Genomic DNA, 21618 nt, shown 5'->3' on the forward strand with positions numbered 1-21618 from the left:
CGCTGCGTCAACTGTGTGTCTGAATGTGTCGTTTCTAATGTATGTATTTAAGAAGGGAATTATCATTTTATTATCAGCTCTTCAAAGGGTTCAGCACGAGATCTGTTGAGCAGTCTTGACTAGAGCCTTACTTACTTAGTGTTTATCAGATTATATTCATTGATTAAATTTTCGGTTGATTTAAGAAAACTCAGAAATGTTATTGTACTATAATCGGGTAAGCCTCCAACGGTTATTTATATTTTGTAGTTTTGCGGAACACAATTACTCATTATTTTTCTTGAAAGTAAAATCAATTTAAGCTGACTTACTTGATGGAAATGCCTTGGACAATGTTGTAAAATGAAAGTTTTGGGCATCGCCGACGAGATCGATATGAATGTTGACAAAGCGTATGGGTCGAGTGAGACCCTAGAAAAGGTTTCGAGTTTTTGCAACTCAGGACATGGTGACTCGGCTGGCCAAGCGATTGGTCAGCAATTGGAATGATGGGATTGAGAACGAGAAGGCAAATGGGTATAAAATGGGGCTGCTGAAGGCGCTGAAGTCGATGACGAAAAAAGGCAATCAAGGAGTAGCTCGCATAAGGCTTTGAATAGATTTCACTTTGCAGTCACACACATATATATGCACACTCACACAGGGATACCCACGAAGCGGAAGCGGAAGTCATGTTGTGCTACAATGGCCGCTGCTTGTGTCGTCATGCCGAAGGTAGACAGCTTTTTTCGAGCTCTGCCTCTGACGGGGTCCGCACGTCTGCGCAATTTCAAAGTAATTGCAAACGTTTACCAAGGCGCATACAAAAGTAAAGTAAAGTATGAGCAACGAAAAAAAAAAAGAAAAGTAAAGAAATAGAAGCAAGAAAAAAGAAACCGGAAGTGTTTTTCAAGTCTTTTAGCCTCTTTTTGCAATGGGTGAAAGTCTTTCTAATTGAAGTGGACACAAACAGACACATAAAGCCTCAAACACAGAGCCAGATGCATAAGGCTAGCCCCACTGCGGACATAGACACACTCAGTTAGTGTATTCTATATTCAATGATGCAGCAAGCGGTCAACGCCTTTGACTTCTTGCAAGGCGCTGCCAAAGGAGTTTTCTTTTCAAAGTGGCCAGCAAGAGAGACGGAGAGAGTTGGCAAAAAAAGGCGAGTGAAGCAAAAGTAAAGTACAGCAAAGTAAAGGCTGAGCGCTGTCCACTTGTACGGCCGTGTATGTCATTAAAATTTACAATCTATTTTGCTTGCTAATTGGCACTTGGCAATGCCAGCCTTTGTACTCGAATAAGTGTCTAGCTAGGTAGTCCGACAGCCAGCCAGCCAGCCTGCCAGCCAGCCAACTAGCCAACTAGCCAGGCAGAAGCCAGATTCTGGCCATAATCGTTATTTGCACCATGAAAGAAGTCTGGGCCAGCAATTAGTGACAAGCCAAGATGTGGCAGCAAATGTTGCGTGAGCTTTTAATTATGGCCAAGTGTTGATGATGGCGACAACTAAGCGACGGGCCGAATGCCACTGACAATGCCCACCATAACTAACTAAGTGAGGCAATAAACGCCAAAAGCACGAAGCAAAAAGCGAGAAGGAAGCAGGAAGCAGAAACGAAAGTGGAGAAGGGAAAATGAGGGTTTCTCTATGCAATTATTGTTTGCCCACATAAAATGTTACCGTTTAGGCACTTTTTCAATGGCTATGCAATTTTTAATGTGTGCGATCAATTACAAAGCTGAAAGGCCACGCATTAGCAGAGCCAGAAAACGGCACAGTTACAAGCAATAACGAGCTGGCAGCCCCCACCAGCCCCCACTTCTATGGAAGCAGTCCCCATAGACTGCATTCCCCACAGTCAAGCCAAACTGAACCACAAAAGTCAAGCCCCATGCACAAGTGCGTCTGTGTGAGTGTGTGGGTGAGGGTGTGCAAGTGTGTGAATGGATGATTTCCACTTTGCCCAGTGAGTCAGTCAGGCTGGCAGCCACAATCCTTCATTGTTGTTGCAGGCAGCAGCAGCAGCAGCAGCAGTAGCAGCAGGAGCAGTAGCAGGAGCAACAGCAGCAGAGCTGGCGATAAAATAAATTTGCATATGAATTGAGAATTAAGAACATTTTGCACATCGTCCTCCGCTTTAGCCCCTCCACCAGCGCCAACTCCTGCCTGCACCTGCCAACCAGTTGCCATTTTTGATTGGGTTGCCTTGGACGGGGCGATGTGTTGCTATTGTGGCTGCTGTTTGGCCTTTGAATTAGAATTCACACACACACCGACACATATAGTCGAAAGTGTGAATGGCTTATTTCCTTGCTGTAGCTGATGCTGTTGTTGTGGCTGCTGCTCCTGCTCTTTTGACCGCTTTTTGGCAATTTCCATTTTCATTTTAGCCCTTTTTGGCGCACAATTTTTACACGCTTTGCTCTTTGGCTGATAGAAATATATAAAAAAAACAACTCGTTAGCCTATTGAAATTGAAAATGTTTTTGGCTGATGCGATAAGAATGTGCAGGGGATTATAGTGTATATATATCTGTGTACATATACATATGTGTGTGTGTCTGTGTGGCATAACTTATTTATGGCCTGCAAAGTTATGGGTCACAATTGGGTAATTGCATCTCTGTTGATTTAAATAATTAAATTTCAATGCGGATAGATCCTTTTTTTTTTTTATAATCACAGCCAAAGTTTTAGTCTATATTATGATATATTGAATTAGTTTTGTTTATAATTTTATACGTGGATTTTTAAACAAATATTTACCAACAAAAATATATAAAAACCAATACATCATAAAAAGATTAGTCGTGGTGATGTTATCTATAATAATGAATTTGAATACGAATGTCAAGGATATATATTCTAGAAAAATATATTATAATAAGGATATTTAAACTTGCATATCATGTAAGAAACGTAAGACTACAAAAGAAATTTAGACCTCCATTAGGTTAAGGTTGAGATCTTTTTCACTAAGCCATTTGCTGCAGCAAATATTTATATTTTAATTGTAATCAAATAACGATAAACTATCAGTATATCAGAAATGGCTCGAGTGACTTGATAAAATATGTTGCGCATATGATTATAATTTTAATAACATTTAAATATTATTTACTAACATTCATCTTACAAGTTTGTGGTATTTGCTGTACATTATATTTATGTTATGTACATATACATTTTGGTATTCTTAAGTATATATTTTGCAATATATATATTTTCCTTACGTAGGCGAACAAGAAAAGAAAGTGGACTGTTTTTTTGAAATGCCCATAGAGACTTGAAATTTAGAATACAAAAAAAAAAAAAAAAGAAGAAAACATGAAGATATGCCTGGATTGTCGGCTTAACGCCATATCTTGTAATAGTGTCAGACATAAATAATTACAAATTTGTCGGTTTCAATAGTCAATATATAGCGAGATTCAAATAAATATATTGTATATTATCAAACTACAATAAAATATTCACCTTTCATAGTGAAATTTATGTTTGTCGAGTGAGGGAGGGAGGGAGGTACAGAGGGAGAGACGTGCGAATCCATTGATTTTGCATGCGGCATTCGCTCACCTCTGGCTATACAAATTGCATTTACAAACAATTAGACAAGTAAAACTCACGTACAAATACCAGGTGAGAGGTGCAAGGCCCTCGGGCTTATGCCGAACGGTAACGTCAGTGCTAACGGTAACCGGCACGTGGTGTGCGGGCAACGGGTCGGAGCAACCCAAACAATTGGACCCCTTGTTTTATTGTGGGACATTTGTGAAACTTTCGACATGCTCATAAAATTGCTCGTTTAACTCATTTAACTTTTGCGTTCTTTTTCTTTCGCTTTTTCTTTATTTCTCTCACATCTACCCATTAAAAGTGCGCTAAAGGGGGTATAAATACATTTGCATATGCAACATACAAACTCAGGTAGTGGAGCAACAGAGAGCATTTCAGTTTTCATAAAATACAAAACGTATCTGTACGGGTCGATCTGTCAGTTTGCACGAAGATGGATGGATCTTGAGAGCTGTTGAAATATATTTAAATACACGGAGATAATGATAAATCTTAATATGTTTTCTCTTATGGCTCAACTCGTTAAACTCGTAGCAAACAAGCAATGTTGCCAGAGAGATTTGTTTAGTTTTATCAAAGATTTCAGTTTCATAATAATAAATGTTGATATGTTTCTTTTAAATATTCCCTTAAAGAGACGTCTATTTAGATTTACAAATACATAATATTTATGATATTTATTTATTTATTTTAATATATTTATAATATTTGTATATTTTCGAGTATCTAGTATTTAGTATAAAATGTTAGTTTTGAGTAAAAAAAAACGTAGTTTTCGGGTTATCCCTTATCAACAATATAATCATATCATATACATATTCGAGACTACCTAATAGTATTAATTTCGACCACTTAGTTTAAATCAAATTGGGAAAGAAACTATTTAATTTAATTTAAATATTCTATATATTACAAATATACATAGATATTATAAAGAATAGTTTGTACATATACAAAAAGCTTATTATTACCATTATTCTCCTAATTTTAACATGACGAAATTCTGAAAGAGCTTTTCCTAAACAGTTTTGAATTACAAACAATTTTTGAATCACCGATGACTGGGTAGCTTCTACTCAGCCACTCTCGACTTTACAAGTTCTTCTTTATTATTTTTTTTAGTTTTTTTTTTTTAGAAAGTTTGCATAAATTGTTACGAAAAATGAAAAGAACGAAGTTAATAATGCCAGAAGGCATTTGGCAGTGGCGAACTCCAAGCTCCTGCTTGGTATATAGAGCAGGATTTCGGCTGGGCGACAATGAAAATAATTCAATTAAAACACTTTTCCACTTTGCGCCCTCGCATGCCAAGTTACAATAACGTTCAACAAAATTAACACATAGAGCAAGCTTTCCCCCTTCCCCCTCGGGCTCAGCCCTTTGCCCCATCGTCCCTTCGTCCGACCTTCATGTGTGCATTGCCCGCGGGCGTTTTGCATAAAGTTTACCAGAACGCGGTTGCCTTTCGTGTGGTCAAAGTTTTGGGCGGCCAGGCTGTGCCCTCTCGGCGACATCTATGCCATGTTTACTTTGGTACTTAGCCATTGTTGTTCTGGCCTAGCTGTTGCTTAAAGCCGCAAAGTAGCTTTGGTGCCAGAAAATTTAAATTCAACCCCGGCTAAGCCCCACAAAACAATCCTACAGCAGAGCCCTGTTTCAGTTTCAGTTTCTGGTTTCTCTATCTCTATCTTTCTCTCTATCTCTGTCTCTGTCCGTGTCCGTGTCTGTGGTTAGCTGGTGTTTTGTGTATTATTTTAAGATTTGATTGGTTGGGCTGCAGTCATGTTTGGTGTTCGTGTTGGCGTTGGCTTTAGCCTGTCCCTGTTTCTGCCCCTGGTCGTGTTCTTCCATTAAGCCATTTGCATTTTCATTGCCCATTGTCGAGCTGCCGTCATTCGAAACTGATTAGCATTTGAATATGATAAACTGAAAGAATGATACATGCAGCAAGGGAGATTGTTGCCCAAAGTTAGGATATACTAGCCTAGCATCCAACATAGTCTCTATGATAGGTTGTTTAATCAACCCTACTGTCTTCTGTGTAGATGCTTATGTGCTATACACAAATCAGGCCATGAGCCTAGGGCTCAAATAAAAACTTAACTCGTTTAATTGGCCACTTCAAAGCCAAAAGCCCATGCGGCAATTTGAACAAAATATTTCCTTCATTTTTATGCGCATTTAACCCTTTAATGCAGACACATGGCCACCATTTGCAGCATTTTAAGTCCATTAAAAATTGTTTTTCCATAATTTTTTACACCGCATTCAAGCGCAGGGCCCAAAACATTCATAGCGCATCGACTGTTTCACTAGCCTCCATCCAGCGCCGTTGTCGCTGTCGCTCGTTAAAAATCAATCCCCAAACGTCGAGCCCCCCTTTATGTCGTCCGCCCACTTAGGACGACCGCATGGAATGCGCATTCAGGCTGGGATCCAAATTGAGAATCGACTATATTGGCGGATTTAAAGGAGGAGTCAGCAGGGAGTGGCAGGGGGCGGCAGGGGAAGCAGGTCGGTCCAGCGTGTTGTTGCGAAGGTGTCGCTGACTCTGCCCCGTCGCGGTCAATATGCGAGACTATAAGTCTATATAAGCGCCGCCACAGCAGCCATGTAGCTGATATCTTTTGCTAGCATATCTCTGTGTGTGTTAGTGTCTGTGTATGCGTGTGTCATGTGTCATGTCCATGTGTGCACGTGTGTGTGTGTGTGAGTGTGTGTGAGTGTGTGGGCGTGTGGTTGTGTGCGCGTATGTTGCTGTTGTGAATATATGGGAATTTGTTTTGTCATATCTTTTCGGTTGGTTTTTTTCTCTCTTTCTCCCGAATCGAGCGCTACCAAATAGAGTTGTTACGAACTTGAATAGCCTTTGGTCACTGTTGTCATTCAATTGCATTTATTTATATCACTTACAAATATTTAAATTGACTGAAGCGACCTAGCCTAATATGTGAGTGAGCATATGTTTTAATATTTAAATAAAACATATACTAGAATGAATTATAATCATTCTCTTTTATGGTCAATAATAGTACTTTTTTTTTTTTTTTAATTCACTATTTCATTCACTATTGTATGTATATCATATAAATATATTTCGAGTATATTCCCGCAAATTTATAAATGATTAATTGTAATGAGACTCTAGCTCTCTCGCCTTGAGAAGATGTAATATGCATTTGCTGAGATTAAAAATAAATAATTTATATTATATGAAGAGAAGAAGTTATATAAGTTAATAAATAAATAAATAATTATATATATAAGTAAATTCTATTCGTTTCTTGTCTATTACTGGATAATAATACCATACTTACTCAAATTATCTTATCACAAGATTCTTATGTAATTTGTTTCGCTGTTCTCTCTATGGCTAGAATGTTCTGCTGCTGATCGCTAAGTAAAGTCGATTACCAAGTGTAGATGCATCAGTATTTGGCGTGGCCGAATGATTTTGCACTGACGTGCAGTGAAGCGCAACATCCAATCTACGTAGGGCTATAGATTTGCCTATGACCGTGGCTCTGTGAGTCCGGCCCGAAAAAGTGTCCAATGTAACGCCACAACAAAGAACGTTAATTGACGCCAAAATGCTGCAAACAAAAAACAAAAACCGCTTGCAAAATTCAGAAAAAAGAAACGGGGAAGGCAGGGGTAAAAAACGAAAATCAGACGGAAAACAAATAAAAAAAAAAAAACGAAGCATGTGTAAAAAGAATTTGTCCAGTTGGACACATTCTGTAACAGGCGATACGAGCGGCGATAGCGCCAAGCCGCTTTGGGGCTGTCTTGGCTGCACAATTTAAATTCAGCTCGGACTATCGCCCCAAGTGGCTTGATTAACCCAAACGATAGGCGGGGCAGGTCCTTGTGAGTGGGCGTTGTTGAATCAGCACACGTGATTAATGGCTTTTAATTATGTCAGAGCGCGACGGCAGGATCGAGCGATCCTGGACTGTTGGCTATGGACTGTGGGATGTGGGATGTGGGCGGTGCGCTGTGTGCAGCGGTATGCCAGTTAACCGTTTGACATTAAAAAATTGACACCGTTCGGGGTGAAATGTTGCCGACATCTATGGCGTTCCGCCTGACAACTGTCTGGCACACGTAACCGAGTTAAAGTTCTCGCTGCCCTGCCGCTCGCATTTGCGGAAGCACACGATACGAGGGAGCAGGCCACGGCCAGAACATGGGCAGGGTACGGGCCTGGCAGGACACGGCAGAGCCCGGTAGAGCACAAGCAAATTTCGAGCACGGACTTCGTTGGGCAGTTGCACGTCGGGCATTCGTTGCCAGCCGTGATTGTGTGTGGGCGTTTGTCTCGCTTGTCGCATTTAATGAAAGCGTCATAAATTATGTTGCAGTTGACGAAAGCGACCAGAGCCAGGCGAGCACCGACTGCGAGAGGGTATTGTACTTAGCATATGCACGTGGGTAACATATGTGCCCGAAGTCGGACGACTTGCTAAATGGAGTTTGCGCTTGAAGTAATGTTAAAAAGCTGACAACTCAAGCTGAAAATGTAACGAATATTTATGAGGTGACGGTGTTGTGGTATTTCATTCATATTTTTATTGCGCTGCATGTATCATCGCGCACCTATAGCAGAACATGAACCAAGTAGCTCATGTATATCGTAAAGAATAATATTAGAATGTTAGTTAAGCAATCAGTTTTCGAGTTACGTTTTAGGACGAGCTCCGAGAGCGTTGCATTCGCCGAATACCTCATTGAAGACGCGCTGTATGTTATGGATCCCATTTTGACCAGCTTTCCATTTGCATCTTCGCCTGGTAAATCTGTCAGACGCTGAGGTAAAAACAGTACTATGTCCTTCTTTGCTTCCTTTGTTCTTCTGAAGGCGGGCAGAGACACCAACGCATTCGACGAGGGGCACCCAAGGCAGAACAGAATGAAAAGCAGCTGCCGCACTAACAGCATAATTGCTCTCCATGCGGCAACTGTCTCAGATCAACTGCTTTTTATTTAACTCGCGCAGAGATCTCCCAGCAGAGCATCTGCTTATCTTCTCTCTTCAGAGGCTTTCGATTTGACCAAAAGATCTGGAAACTGAGAAGTTTGTTTAGGGAACAGCTGTTTCGAAATGCGCTCTGTGCTATCTTACCTAAATTCGTCACGTTCTCAGCGCGATGTTTTGAAATAGTACCTTCTGTCTGGAACAGCAGCTCAATATAGATAATGAATTTATTTGGACAGTTGAATATTTGTCTGTCTTGTCATCTATGCATGTACATATGTATGTATTTGGACAGCTTATGGAATGTGTTTGTTGGATAGTTCGAACTTCGAATGCTTTGCAAGCTTTTAAATCTATCGATAGAGATATCGATAATGTCGATGGGGGAAACTATCGATGGTGTTGGAAGTTGCAGCTCTAGTCTGCTACTCTCATTGGAAAAGCTCGAGAAATGTACATATGCATGTATGTAATACATACATACATACTATGTATGTATGAATGTATTCGATTATAATTGGAATACTTCCATATTTCATTTATATCTCACCATGCATTTGAAATGGAAATATACATTCATATTCATTTCCAATTCATATTAAAATAAACTATCGATGGTGTTGCAACTCTAGTCACTAAATCTCATATTCGATAGGAATTGGAAAACTTCCATCGTTCTCCTCACAGACAGGAAAATATACGCCCTTTATCCATTTGCAATGGGTATGAGAAAAAATGCAAAGTTTTCAATAAAAGTTGAGAAAATATTGTCGTAGTTGGGCGTGGCGAAGGGCTTACACACATCCACCCGAACGACATTCAGACAGAGAGACGAGAGTTTCTGTGTAGCAAATCAAATAATTATAAAAGTTGAGCAACAAGCCGAAGCCTAGCCTTTGGCAATGTTTGGCCAAAAACTTGAGGCACACGAACAAACTTTACTCAAAGGTGCAGGCAAAACTTTCGCCAGCCAACTAGCAAAAATTCATTTAGGCGCATTTAGGCGGCTGTTAGGTAAAGGGCCGACCGAGCCTTGCTTAGCTGCTGCTGCTGTTCCTGTTCCTGTTGCTGCTGCAATATGCCGAAACATTTTTAAAGCTCAACTGCAATTTAAGCAGACAAATCATATTTTGGACACAAATTTTGTGCAGCCTCAGCGACGCCGGCGAAAGTTTTGCCCAGCAGCGTTGGCAAAAAAGTTTTGACGACGCCGCTGCCTTCGCCACCGTCGACGCCTCGGCCGGAACAGGCTTCCTGTGTGGCTCTGGGTCTGCCGTTCTCTCAATCCTGTCTGCCAATTCGAGTTATAGAACTCCAGCGAAGCGTGTGAAATGCGCTACAGCCTTGGAACAGCTACGCTTTGATGGATTTGCAGCTCGCAACGAGAACGCAGCGAGCCGAGAACTGCGAGTCAATGTTCAGCTCATGACCACTGCACAACTTTTCACACACTTTGCTTTTTAATTTCGTCATATTTTTATTTCTGTACATGAACTAAACTTAAGCACTATTGCGACTCAAAACGCATTTCCAGCCTATGCGTTTTTCTTAGCCGCGTCTATTCACCTGCCTTAGAGGCTTTGGCCTCCTTTTGAACTTGTTCGGCCTCTGTTTAGGCCTAAACCTTAGCTTAGGCCTCCTGTTTGGCCTTTTGGGTCTGTTCTTGATCGGCCTTGGACGGTTCTTTGACCCGAATTTAGCTCCATGGTCGGGATTGGAGGGTGTCAAAGGACTTGCTGCCTCATTGGAATCTTCTTCGATATCTTTAATTGCTTGATCGAATTTTTCATTCATAATTTCGGGCAATTGATCGAATTTTTCATTCATAATTTCGGGCAATTGATCGAATTTTTCATTCATAATTTCGGGCAATTTATCTTGAGAATGTTAATCATTATTACACATTTAACTTCCTTGCGAGAACTGACAGCCTTACCATCGTCTTCCTTCGAGCCAAAATTGTCTTCATAGTCATCATTGTCATCATAATCATCATACTCCTCGCAACTAGCATCCTGAGTCAAAAGCAGGACACCTGAAAGCCCAAGTAGCAGCAGCAGTGATAATCTCATTGCAAAATTTATAATTACTTATTGTTAGTGGAGTTGCTTATATATGAAATTGTGTTCAAATATCTTAAGAAACAGCTGGTTTGCTCAAGTGTTCAATTACAACGATTTATGTCTTGTACTCTTGAAAATGTAGGTCATAGTAGGCTGTGAGGGTAGAGACATTAATCTTGTAATGTTTATGCTATAGAATCTTTTCTGTGTGTCTGTAAACGAGCATCGATCTTACAAACCTTGATTTGGAGGTTTTCAGATTATTATTATTTTTTTTAAATTAAAGAAATTTGTTTAGATTATTTTATGTCTTATAGGTCTCATGGTACATAATAGCTTCCATAAATGACTCTAAATTGCTATGCTATAGACTGATGAAGTATTCCGTTTAATTTCTGTATAATAGCCATGAATATGAATATCTTTATGCTCGGAATCTTTCAATGTCTACAAAGTTTGTTCAAAAATCTTTTTCAATCCTCTCTTACATACATACAATCATCAATTGCATTATACGATTTTTTTTCAAATTGGGGGCGAATGGGGCTTGGTATCCAAAATCTGTAAATTTTTTTTATTCATCAACTGTAAATACTCAGTAAAACTGGGGTCTACAGGTTTAAAAGTGTTGAAATTTGGCTGAAAAAACAAAATCAAACTTTCGATTATTCTCGATAATAAAAGTTATCGGATGAGTTATCGAAAAAATATGATAAACTTGTGCTGCATATGGTATACACAAGTCTACATGCCTGTTACATACTTGTCACAAAACTATTGTACCCCGATTTCCCCATATGGGGAATGGTATCAATGGGTTCAGGGTATAAAAAGATTAAATTATAGTTTTATATAAATCGATAGATTACTTATATATAGAATTATTTAGCTGCAATGTATTCTAGAATATTTTCATTTATGAATATCCTACGACCTGAGAAAGTCCAAAGTCAGCCAGTCTAGCGCATGTTGCATGTCTTTTCAGTCAATTCCTAATATTGGGTCAAAATTTGCATTGCATTAGCGTTAAGTTTTATTAAAATAAAACCAAATTAGAGTAAATAAACATATTGTTGGTCTACTTATAATATTTAGCTACATCCATTGTTTAAATTTATTGTTTGAGTTTTTAATCCGTCGATTTTAGTCCCTTCTGAAGTCGTTTAGTTAATTACATTGTATATGCAAATAGAAGCATGTTCCGAATATAGGGAATCTCCGAAAAAATTCCTAACTAGATAGTCGCATTTGATGTGCTCAAGTGCAGAGCTTGAGCTCAACACCTTAATAATATTCTGCAAGTCTTTGCATACTTGAGAGCACATTGTCAGTGCATTAAGTATATCTATTGAGGAGCAACAGCAACATCCCGGCCCATTACAAAGCCGCATTGGCAGCACGTATTCAACTTGGATACACATGAGGGAGACGTGTGGTGGGTTGGTGGGTGAGTGCTGGATTTCAATCAAGCAGCAGACAATTGGCCCGCTGCTGGCTCTCCAAGGACTTTATTATGCCAAGGATAGCGCGTTTTTAGAGCGCGCTTAAAAATGCTTTTCTTGTAGCAGCCCAGCCAAGCAGCAATCAAATCAAATAAAATATTCATTTTGATCTTTGAACTGTGCATAAATATGCAACCGCCAACTGCCACACAGATTTGCCAGCACATAAAAATATATAAAAATGCGGTTTGGTGCCGCACTTTATCATCATCCTGGCAAGGACGACGACGACGTCGACAGTGAGGACGTCAACGACAACGCGTCGTCAATATCCTTGTAACAAGGCAAAAATAACAAAAAAGGAAAAAAAAAGAAATAAGAAAATTGAATACGGGAAAAAGAAACGACGCTGAATGAATGAGTATAAAAATCGTATCCTTCCTAGTGCCAGCGCTCATTTCTTTTTCTCTCGATTCTCGTTTTGATTTCGTGGAGCGAATTGATATGAATAGCTGGGACTTAGGATTAGGGTTAAGTGATTTACTCGAGACACTGACATTCTAAAGCGCAAATTGTGGCCCCTAAGGAATGCTTTGTGCTTGCTAATTGTTCGTCGATTGAAGCTTCATCCATGAGTATAGGAAGTCTACCTCGCCAAACTTAATTTCAGCCTAATGCAATCCACTTACAATTGCTTTATCAGATTTACTTGCTGCGAAATTGCATTTCCAAGCAACTTCAGCTGCAGACCGGCCAGTAAAAAATGCCCTCAGCCATACGGAAAAGGCAAGGCAGGCCAACGTCTCTGAGCAGACGGGGACAACCTTATTGTTGAAATATTTATTTTTCTGTCCTGCCGGCTGGCTGCTCGTCCCATTGTCCTGCCGTAGACTGACTCAATCTGCCATCAATGCTAACTCTAAATATAATACCACAAGAAAAGAAGAAAAAGTATAAGAAGAAGAACAAGAAGAAGGATACTTACCTTCATCTGCCCTCGGATTTGCCATGTTTATCAGCCGTTTACCAGCATCGTTGACTTTTGAATATGTTTCCTGTGGGGCGGAGTTTGTTAGGGCGACTCCCTGTGCTTGACTGCGCATTAAACTGAGCTTTCGATATGATTTTGGTTTGACAAAAACTTAAACGAAACTCTTGCTAAACAGTTGGCAAATTATGTTCATTAATTTATACAACTTTCCTTAGGTATGATGATGTTGAAGCGTAGTAGAAGGAAACTACGTATCAAGTCAGACTGAGGCAAAAGCTAATTAAAATGTTACTATATGCATTTTATAAGATTGATTGAGATTTTAACGATAAAAAATATAAGTGATACAAAAAATAACACTGTTAGAAATCCTGCAAATCGTAGATTATACTTTGTTGAATTAAACTTGGTTACAAGAAATATCGTTGTCTATGCTTCCTCTCTCAGAGATCACATCAGCAAAGTTTCGTTTGAAGTAAAAATCTAAATGATTTCCACTTTTTTACTACGCGAATTAGTGCGAGAAATCAGAGGAGGATTTAAGTCAGAAAATACCAATCTAGCTGCCTTGTACAGGGTCCGGGTGAATATGTTTATTTTAAAATTTAGCTAAATTTGTTGGCAGTCAATCAAGCACTGCCTCATAGATATGCTGTGCGGGCAGCGGATTAGAAGAGGCACGCCTGAGAAGAGCTTTAATTGTTACTCTCTACCGCAACATTGAGCTGGCATTGTTACGGACTTAAATGGGATTTGAAAAGTGCAAAAAACAAAAGATTTATAGGCTTGCACAAGCCCCGAATAGAAATGTCGTAACCTGCTCCTGCTCCTGCTCTCAGGTTGTTGCTGGGCTGACGCACATAATCAACTAATTCAATAATCCAACATGGGGTCCGATGGCCTAGGAGTCGAAGCAAAATAACATGCGACACTGTGATTTATATCCAGCGGGTGCGAAATACAACAAAACATTTCCTGTACATTTCAGTTGGGCTAAGAGTACTACTTGTACTCGTATCCTTGTTGCAACAACTTAATGCGCAAAAACAAACAAAAATGCGATGGACAGGAGAAGAAGAAGAAGCAGCAGCAGAAGTGTTTGACCAAGGGCACTGCCAAAACCTACTAGAGAGAAATGTTACGTTGGACTTCCTTCTTTATAGAGGCCGGAGCAGAAATTGTTTAGCATGTCGTTTGCTATTCAAACAATTTGCATATCCTTTTAGTGCAGCGAGCGTACTTAAGAAACAACAAGCATCAACAGCACCAACAACAGCAACAATAAAACTCCTGAGCAGGCATACGAGCACGACAGCGAACCGAAATCCAATGTCAGCTCAAGAATTTGCAGGCTATGGTGAGCTAAAGTGTACAAAAAATATTGCAGACGGTTATAACCAACTGCGCTATACTCTGGCAGACAGAATATCTTACGTTCCTTCTTACTGTATGGTATATTCGCTCTTGCTGGATAGCTAGAAAAGTGCTTTGATAATCCTCTAACGATGAAGCACTAAACAAAACCTAAACTCTCTCTGCACCCTGCCTAGCGAGCATTCCGAACAAAAAAGAAACTAACGTCGAATTTTATTTAACACGTACGAGGCGGTCAAGGAATGTGATGCTTAAATGCCACAGGGGCAAGGCGCAACAGGGGCAACGTTTTAAAGCATTGAAGTGAAAAGTGAATGGAGGCGTCTCTCAGAGCTTCGCCAATGTCGCCATACTTGCGTCCTTGTCCAGTTACCAGTTGCCAGTTGCCAGCCATAATATTTATGCGCAGACGTTGCTCAATAAGCTGCTCAAGGATTTATTAGCCAAATGGACAGATTTGACTGCCTGGCTGGCTGTGCGGCTGTGCGGCTGTACGGCTGTGTGCCTTTGCCATATGTGAAGGCTGTCGCTAGTCCAACAGTGGCCGTGGTCCATGCCATGTGTTGCCTTTCAATGCACAGAAAGAAATCGCAGACGAGGTAAGCTTTTCCTTTTCAATTTAAATTCGTATTGGTATCTGAAATGTTATCAGATCTAATATGTATGTATACTGCAAATAATGCCTGTAGAACTTTCTACACTGACTACTTTCTGATTTATTTAAATCAATATTTAAGTTAATAATTAAAAATATAATTGCAATATAAATGATTAGAAATATATTAAAAATTATATTTGATTATAATGTTCAAAGTACTTAAATACCTTATATGGGAATTACGTTATCTTCTGAAAAAGAACATGCTCTTTACAAGTCGGAGAAGTTTTCTAATCTAAATTCCCAGATTTAATTATAAACTAAATTGTTGAAGACAGCTTTATGTAAGGATAAGTCTAGGGATATTTGTGCTAATATGTAAATGAATACGTATTATCTCTATTAAGTTATTGTGTTATCGAAATGAACGAAATATAATTTTGCCAACGCGTTTGCGTTCAAAATGTAAGAAATGTCGTGCAGTGTAGGAACTTTAACGCCAAATTAGAGATTTTCATTGTTTGATACTCAACAAATAATATATATGTATGTATATCGAATGGACTTCCAGACTTTTAGCCAACTGTTTGATGAATGCTTTCAGAATCTTTGCATTGAATGGCAATTTTTCTAGATTTACAACTAGCAACTGAATGCAAGCGTTAGCTAAGCAGTTGTCCAACCCCAACTCCAAAAGGATACGCGTGTGTTTGTGTCAGTGTGTGTGTGTGACAGAATAAATATGCGGAGCAAAGGGACCCAGTAGAACAAAGACATTTTCTACACTGCAGCATAAGCCCTTTTTCAGTATCCGCGTTTAATGGAGGTTGAATAGTCGCTGGATTGAACTATTCAATTTTTACGATAGCGTTTACCAACTAGTTGCTGTAAGGAAGCATGACGATTGAAATACTGTATTATATTGAAATATTAAAATTGCGCAGAAGGTACATAATACAATTGGGATTTATATGAGCCAAAACGATGACGAATATTATGTATTTAATTTAAACAAGTAAGAAAGCTCTAGTCGAGACTGCTCGACTAGGAGATACCCTGAACCCTCTAAGCTGATATTCCACTCATTCTGCAGTCATTTTATGCACACATGCATACACACGCACGTATAATCATGCGCTCTGCTGACTGCGCAGTTAGCAGCGACAGCGCTTGGGCTGCGCTGCAGTGTGGGCATTATTATGAGATTTTATTTGTTGAATAATTTCATTATTCTTAATGAAACTTACAGAGCGTAATCATATGGTAAATATGTGTGTACGTTCCAAAGAACAGGTCTCTAGTACTTGAAATGCGTTTTTTACAAATTGGGGAGATGGGGGCGTGGTATCCAAAATCTGTAAATTACAAAATCTTCGTATCGATCAACTGTATATACATATAAATCTGAAGTTTCTTGGTCCAAAAGTGTTCAAATAAGGCTGAAAAAACGAAATCAATTTTTCGATTATTCTCGATAAAAAAGTTATCGGATGAGCTATCGAAAAATATGGTTTGGTATTAGTTATTAGAATCATGTAAATGGAGGCTTCTCATTAGCAATAATGAGGCGGACTGAGTGGGCAATGTTAAGAAAAAGTGTTATACTTTAAGCTGTTTGGGTACCGACCGAAGTTTGCAAAGACATCGCGATTAAACCGGCTCTCGGTTACAGTCAACGTGATATGTATTCGAAATGAGTCGATTTAATTATTCAATTAAAAACGGTCACATTTCTCACAGCCTTCGCATCGACTTCTGTAGGTCAGAGCTACTAGGAATGTACAGCTGGAACATTATTTTGACATTAAAAAATTGAAAGATTAACATGGCTCAAACTCATTAGTGACATTATTTTGGTTTTATTTATATTGATGTTAGAGGCGTTAGTTAGTTATTTCATATAAAATTCACTGTCTGATAAATGTATTCCATCAAGCAGCTCGTCAAGGCAATATTGATTATAGTTTATTTATTGGAAATTATGCTTTGTGGGATAGCTCATGGTATAGTTTCCCGACTCTATCATAAAGCAGCGATAATGTATTGCGCCCTAGGAGTCTTTGAGGTTGGGTAGAGTAGTTGTAGTGATTTATTTTAGCTTCAAGAAAATCAAAATTGATATGATTCTTTAAAGAAAAATTATCTTAATTCAGGTACAACCTGAACCTTTTTATACTCATTCACGAAAGTGAATTAGTATATTGGTTTTGTGCATTGTCCGTCTTGCTGTCTGTCCGTCTGTCCGTATGAACGCAGTATATTTCGGCGCTATTGAAGGTAGAGAAATTTGGAACACATACTCGTGTATATCTCCGAATTATAATGTTCCCGATGCGCTCATTAGGGGCGTGGCCCCTAATGAGACATTATTGATGCTAGAGACCTCAAATTTTATATATATACTCGGGCTGACCACCCAAGACCAAAAAGCTTCGTCGGATATATGTTCGCCCACAGGGGGCGTGGCAAACCGCATAAGTTTAGAAGCTAGAAGCTTCAAATTTGGATAGGTACCGTTATCTCGATCTAAGAACTGACCAAAAATGAGGTGTCTACGCCTAGTAGGGGCGTGGCAAATTGGCATAAACTGAATTTTCTGCAGTATTAGAGCGAAACATAGCTACTAAATTGCTGATGGGATGTGAATGAGTATTCCGCAGTCGGTAACGCCCGACTGCAACGTTCTTACTTGTTTTTGTTTTGTTTTTTTTTGTAATACTTAACCCATAAACAATAATACCATATAAATTGTTATATCCTCGAAAACAAGTATTTTCAAAGTAGACGTACTTGATAATTTTAAAACTTAAGTTTTAAATGTTGTGTATAAAGTATAATTTTCTCTATAACCACATTTCCACAAAAGATTAGACACATAATCATTCGATTAAAAATTTGTATTCGTTTGCTTTCGCGGAACATTTGATAAGTTAATCAATCAAATAGTTAGGAAAAAAAAACTTGAAACAAAAAATCATGTCACATGTCAATTATTCGCCAATTGAATTGAATAATTGATTTCGTCTGACTTTCTGAAACAGCTTAGTAGCAGCATTTATTTGCATTTGTATGAAATATGTTATTACTCGAATGACTCAATATATCAATACATACATACAGATATTTATTTACTACAATTCGACTAGGCGCTACCATAATACGAAATAAATAATTTCTGTTTTTCCCAGGACATGATAGGATTTAATGTATTTTTGTTTGTTTTTGTTTTTTTTTTTTTTTTTTAATATAATTAAATAATCAAAGATCCGAACATATCAAGCTGAGATAGACCTGCGCTTACTTTAATACTCGTTCATCAAGCGGGTAAAATTCATTGCTTCGCTTCATGAACAAGTTTAATAGGTTTAAACAGGGTGTTTACAACTCTGTTTTATATGTATACCCTGAACCCATTGAAAATGGGAAATCAGGGTATAATGGTTTTGTTAAATGTATGGAATAGGCAGAAGCGGAGTGGATTTAGCCCTGTCCGTCTGTCTGTCCGTCCGTATGTATGAACGCGTCGATTCCAGAAGATATAAGAGCTAGATACTTGAAATATCGAGTTTTGCTTTAAATATCGATAGCTTGCCCCGTTATTTTGTTATTAATTAAAAACATTATCGAAAACCAGTAATAAATATATATCTCCGACATCTTTAAAGCTAGAGTCACCAAATTTTTAATGTAAATTTATATGTACCTTATGGAGTTTCGATTTTTGTCAAAGTTTACCCCCATCCCAAATTCACCCCCTCACCCACATATTTGTAAAAGGCGTATTTCAAATACTAGAGACTTGTGCTTTCGCACATACATGCATATCTATGTTATATTCATAATCTGAAACTTTTATGAAGATAGTCTATCCACAAGAAGAAGTTATTAAATAATTAAGTTCCCATAGTACGCCACCACTGCAATGCGTGGTTATGCCTGCGTGCGTGTGGCTGTGTGTGTGTGTGCATGTGCAAATAATTATTGAAATATCAGTTGCTCAAAGGGCTCAGGGGATCTCGTAGTCGAGCAGTCTCCACTAGAGCTTTCTTACTTGTTTATATTATATATTTGTTTGCATATAGTACATAAATGTATCTATATATGTATATGGTAACTCAGTACCAGAATCAATATAAAAAGGGTTGAAACAGTTTATTGAGGAACGACTATTCGACATGTTATCAAGTAGTTTTGTTCTGTTTACAGCAATAGCACTTGTGGGATTAATAAACAACATTTTGGTGCATATAGAAAAACTTATTTCACTTCAACTGGAAAGAAAAATAACAAATCTATTGGCAGGCATCCAAACCGTTTTTGAGGAAAGGGAGCTGCACATTCAATCGCGATGTATTTTCAAACTCATCTTTGCGAATTGTCGATGGTAAGCTTAGCATCGATATACAGCTTAAAGGCGTAGTGGCTGAAGGAGCAAGGGGTCACCTGAAATTTGAATTTCGTAAGCCTAGAAGCCCATCATATCAGCGCCTATTTGAGCACGATATCGACTACTGTGTAGTACTCAAAGGATCCCAGGATACGATATATCGCCGGCTGTTCATCAGCACTCTCAGGTTTGGAAACTTCTCCAGGACTTGCCCCATAAAGTCGGGCTACTACTATTTGCACGGATGGAAAATGTATGAAAATCAGGTGCCTACGTTTTTTTTAATGGGAGATTATCGGGTTGCCGGAACTTTTTACTATGGAAAGCACTGGGGAAAAATAAGCAAATCATTGATAGAGTGTACAGTTGAAGCAGAGCTAACCTAAAATTTTATTTTATAAAACAAAATATGTAATAATTGTTAATAAAAACAAGTAAGAACGCTGCATCTTAGGAGCTCAGTTTAGGTCTAATACTGTAGAAAATGAATGCTTTCGTTTAAAGAAATGTGAAAATTACACGGTATTTATACAACTGTATCTCCTAGAGTTTTTAAGCTATAACGTTAAAAAATTAAATATTTAAACCCACTAGGGGCATGGCAATCGGACCTGAAGATATAGTGATTTTCTAAATTCTGCTATATTTTGGGCAGTATTGACGCTAGAGACCTTAAATATGATATGATGTTAGCACTTTATAAATCGGAGATATACACGAGTGTGTGTTCCGAATTTCAAGTCTTAAACTGTATTCATACGGACAGGCGGACGGACATTGCACAAAACCAACTCACTCATTTCTTTTTCGTGAATGAGTATAAAAGTAAAAAATGTTATTAATCACTTTTTCGATCATCATTTGAGAGATTTTCTTCATCGGATCAATTGTTGTGACCCAAATGATGTGGACAACTTTAACATATGTACATAAAATTTATTAATCAATGTGACTCATTATAAATCTCATTAGCAACAAATATCACTGAAGCTCATAAAACATTCATAATTACCTTGGCACATAGAGTCTGACTATAAAAAGTAATTTAGTGTAAAAAATAAACACTTCGACCGGCTTGCTCATTGTCCGAAAATCATTTCAATGTCGTGATTTATATAACAATGTACGTATTTCATATTAACGGTATTTCGCTTCTCTTGCTGCTGTTTTTTGACCGACTGTCAGTCGTTAAAGCTGTGAGTCTCCACTAAATACTTTGTCAAATCAAATAATTTACTTGCTATTAAGTCTAGCGTGATCATCCAGGCCGGAGAGTCTAAGTACAGCCATAACTATTTTGAAAACTTTAACATGAGCATCATCAATAACACGCTAAATCTGGACATGATGATCAGAAAGCCTTTAACGCATGGACTCAAAATGCGCGTTGACTTTTCCATCAGCCTAGGCAAATCGAAGCACTACCAAAGCGTCTTCGCCAATATAGTAGACGTTTGCGGCGTTGTGTCAGCCATACATAATAATATATTCAAGACCTGGTTCCAGAGCATGTTGGAGCATGGCAACTTTATGTACAACTGCCCCGTGACCGAGGGCCATTACTTTCTGCGGAACTGGAGGATGGAAGCCCACATGGTGCCTCAGTATTTATATGCGGGCGACTATCGTGTCAATTGCCACATGTTCTTCGGGAAACTAAAGACGAAGCACGAGGACTTTGTAGTAGAAATGAAAATCTTTGCACTACTCAAATCAAGCTAATTATGTACTAGTGTGCGATTACATTTAAATAATGCAAATCATACCAAATCTTTCATATATATATATTTTTATATATATATCGTGATGTTATTATAATGATATAATATAAAATGGATAAATCAGTAATTAGTCTATTAGGTAGATCTTTTGTGAAGACGCAAAAAGTCCTTTATTCTGAGAATGAGAGAGAGAGAATGGGAAGGAGACAGAGAGTGAGAGAGAGAGAAAAAGACAGAGAGAGAGAGAGAGGAGGAGAGAAAGGGAGAGGGAGAAAAAATGGAAAGAAAGAGGTAGGGACAAGTCTGGCTGTTCCTGAAAGTAGTCCTGATTGCCGTTGAGGAAGAGCGAGATGGCTATTTTGAGTAGGGCCGTCATGATTATAAAACGATTTTATAAGTAACAGTAATTGACGGGAAACTACATACAATAAAATCCGGTTATAAATGTGTGCTTCGCTTCCTTTCGAAAGTTTGTAGTCAACAGGCTAATTTTTTTTTTATA

The 21618-nt window shown here is 38.5% G+C and overlaps 1 protein-coding gene and 1 long non-coding RNA gene across 2 annotated transcripts; one reads left to right on the forward strand and one right to left on the reverse strand.

Moving 5' to 3' along the window:
• Positions 1–6644: 6644 nt before the first annotated feature.
• On the reverse strand, positions 6645–8891 carry LOC26527776. The gene is made up of 4 exons (XR_001449181.3): positions 8688–8891; positions 8248–8632; positions 6880–7155; positions 6645–6744 (listed from the first exon to the last, which is right to left on the reverse strand). It is a non-coding gene; the product is annotated as an uncharacterized LOC26527776 (long non-coding RNA).
• Positions 8892–14857: 5966 nt separating this feature from the next.
• LOC6583524 lies at positions 14858–21117 on the forward strand. The gene is made up of 2 exons (XM_032731076.1): positions 14858–15009; positions 20649–21117. The coding sequence occupies exons 1-2, from the start codon at positions 14858–14860 to the stop codon at positions 21115–21117; spliced, it is 621 nt and encodes a 206-aa protein (XP_032586967.1).
• Positions 21118–21618: the final 501 nt, after the last annotated feature.

This window comes from Drosophila mojavensis, unplaced genomic scaffold (genome assembly GCF_018153725.1).
Source record: "Drosophila mojavensis isolate 15081-1352.22 unplaced genomic scaffold, ASM1815372v1 contig_74, whole genome shotgun sequence".
In the NCBI taxonomy this organism is placed as follows: domain Eukaryota; kingdom Metazoa; phylum Arthropoda; class Insecta; order Diptera; family Drosophilidae; genus Drosophila; species Drosophila mojavensis.

What these genes read in the sequence shown, in the direction of transcription:
- LOC6583524 (XM_032731076.1), top strand. Translation starts at nt 14,858, where the DNA reads ATGGACAGATTTGACTGCCTGGCTGGCTGTGCGGCTGTGCGGCTGTAC. An exon ending in AGAAAGAAATCGCAGACGAG is followed by an intron (nt 15,010 to 20,648) that starts GTAAGCTTTTCC and finishes TATTAAGTCTAG; the next exon opens with CGTGATCATCCAGGCCGGAG.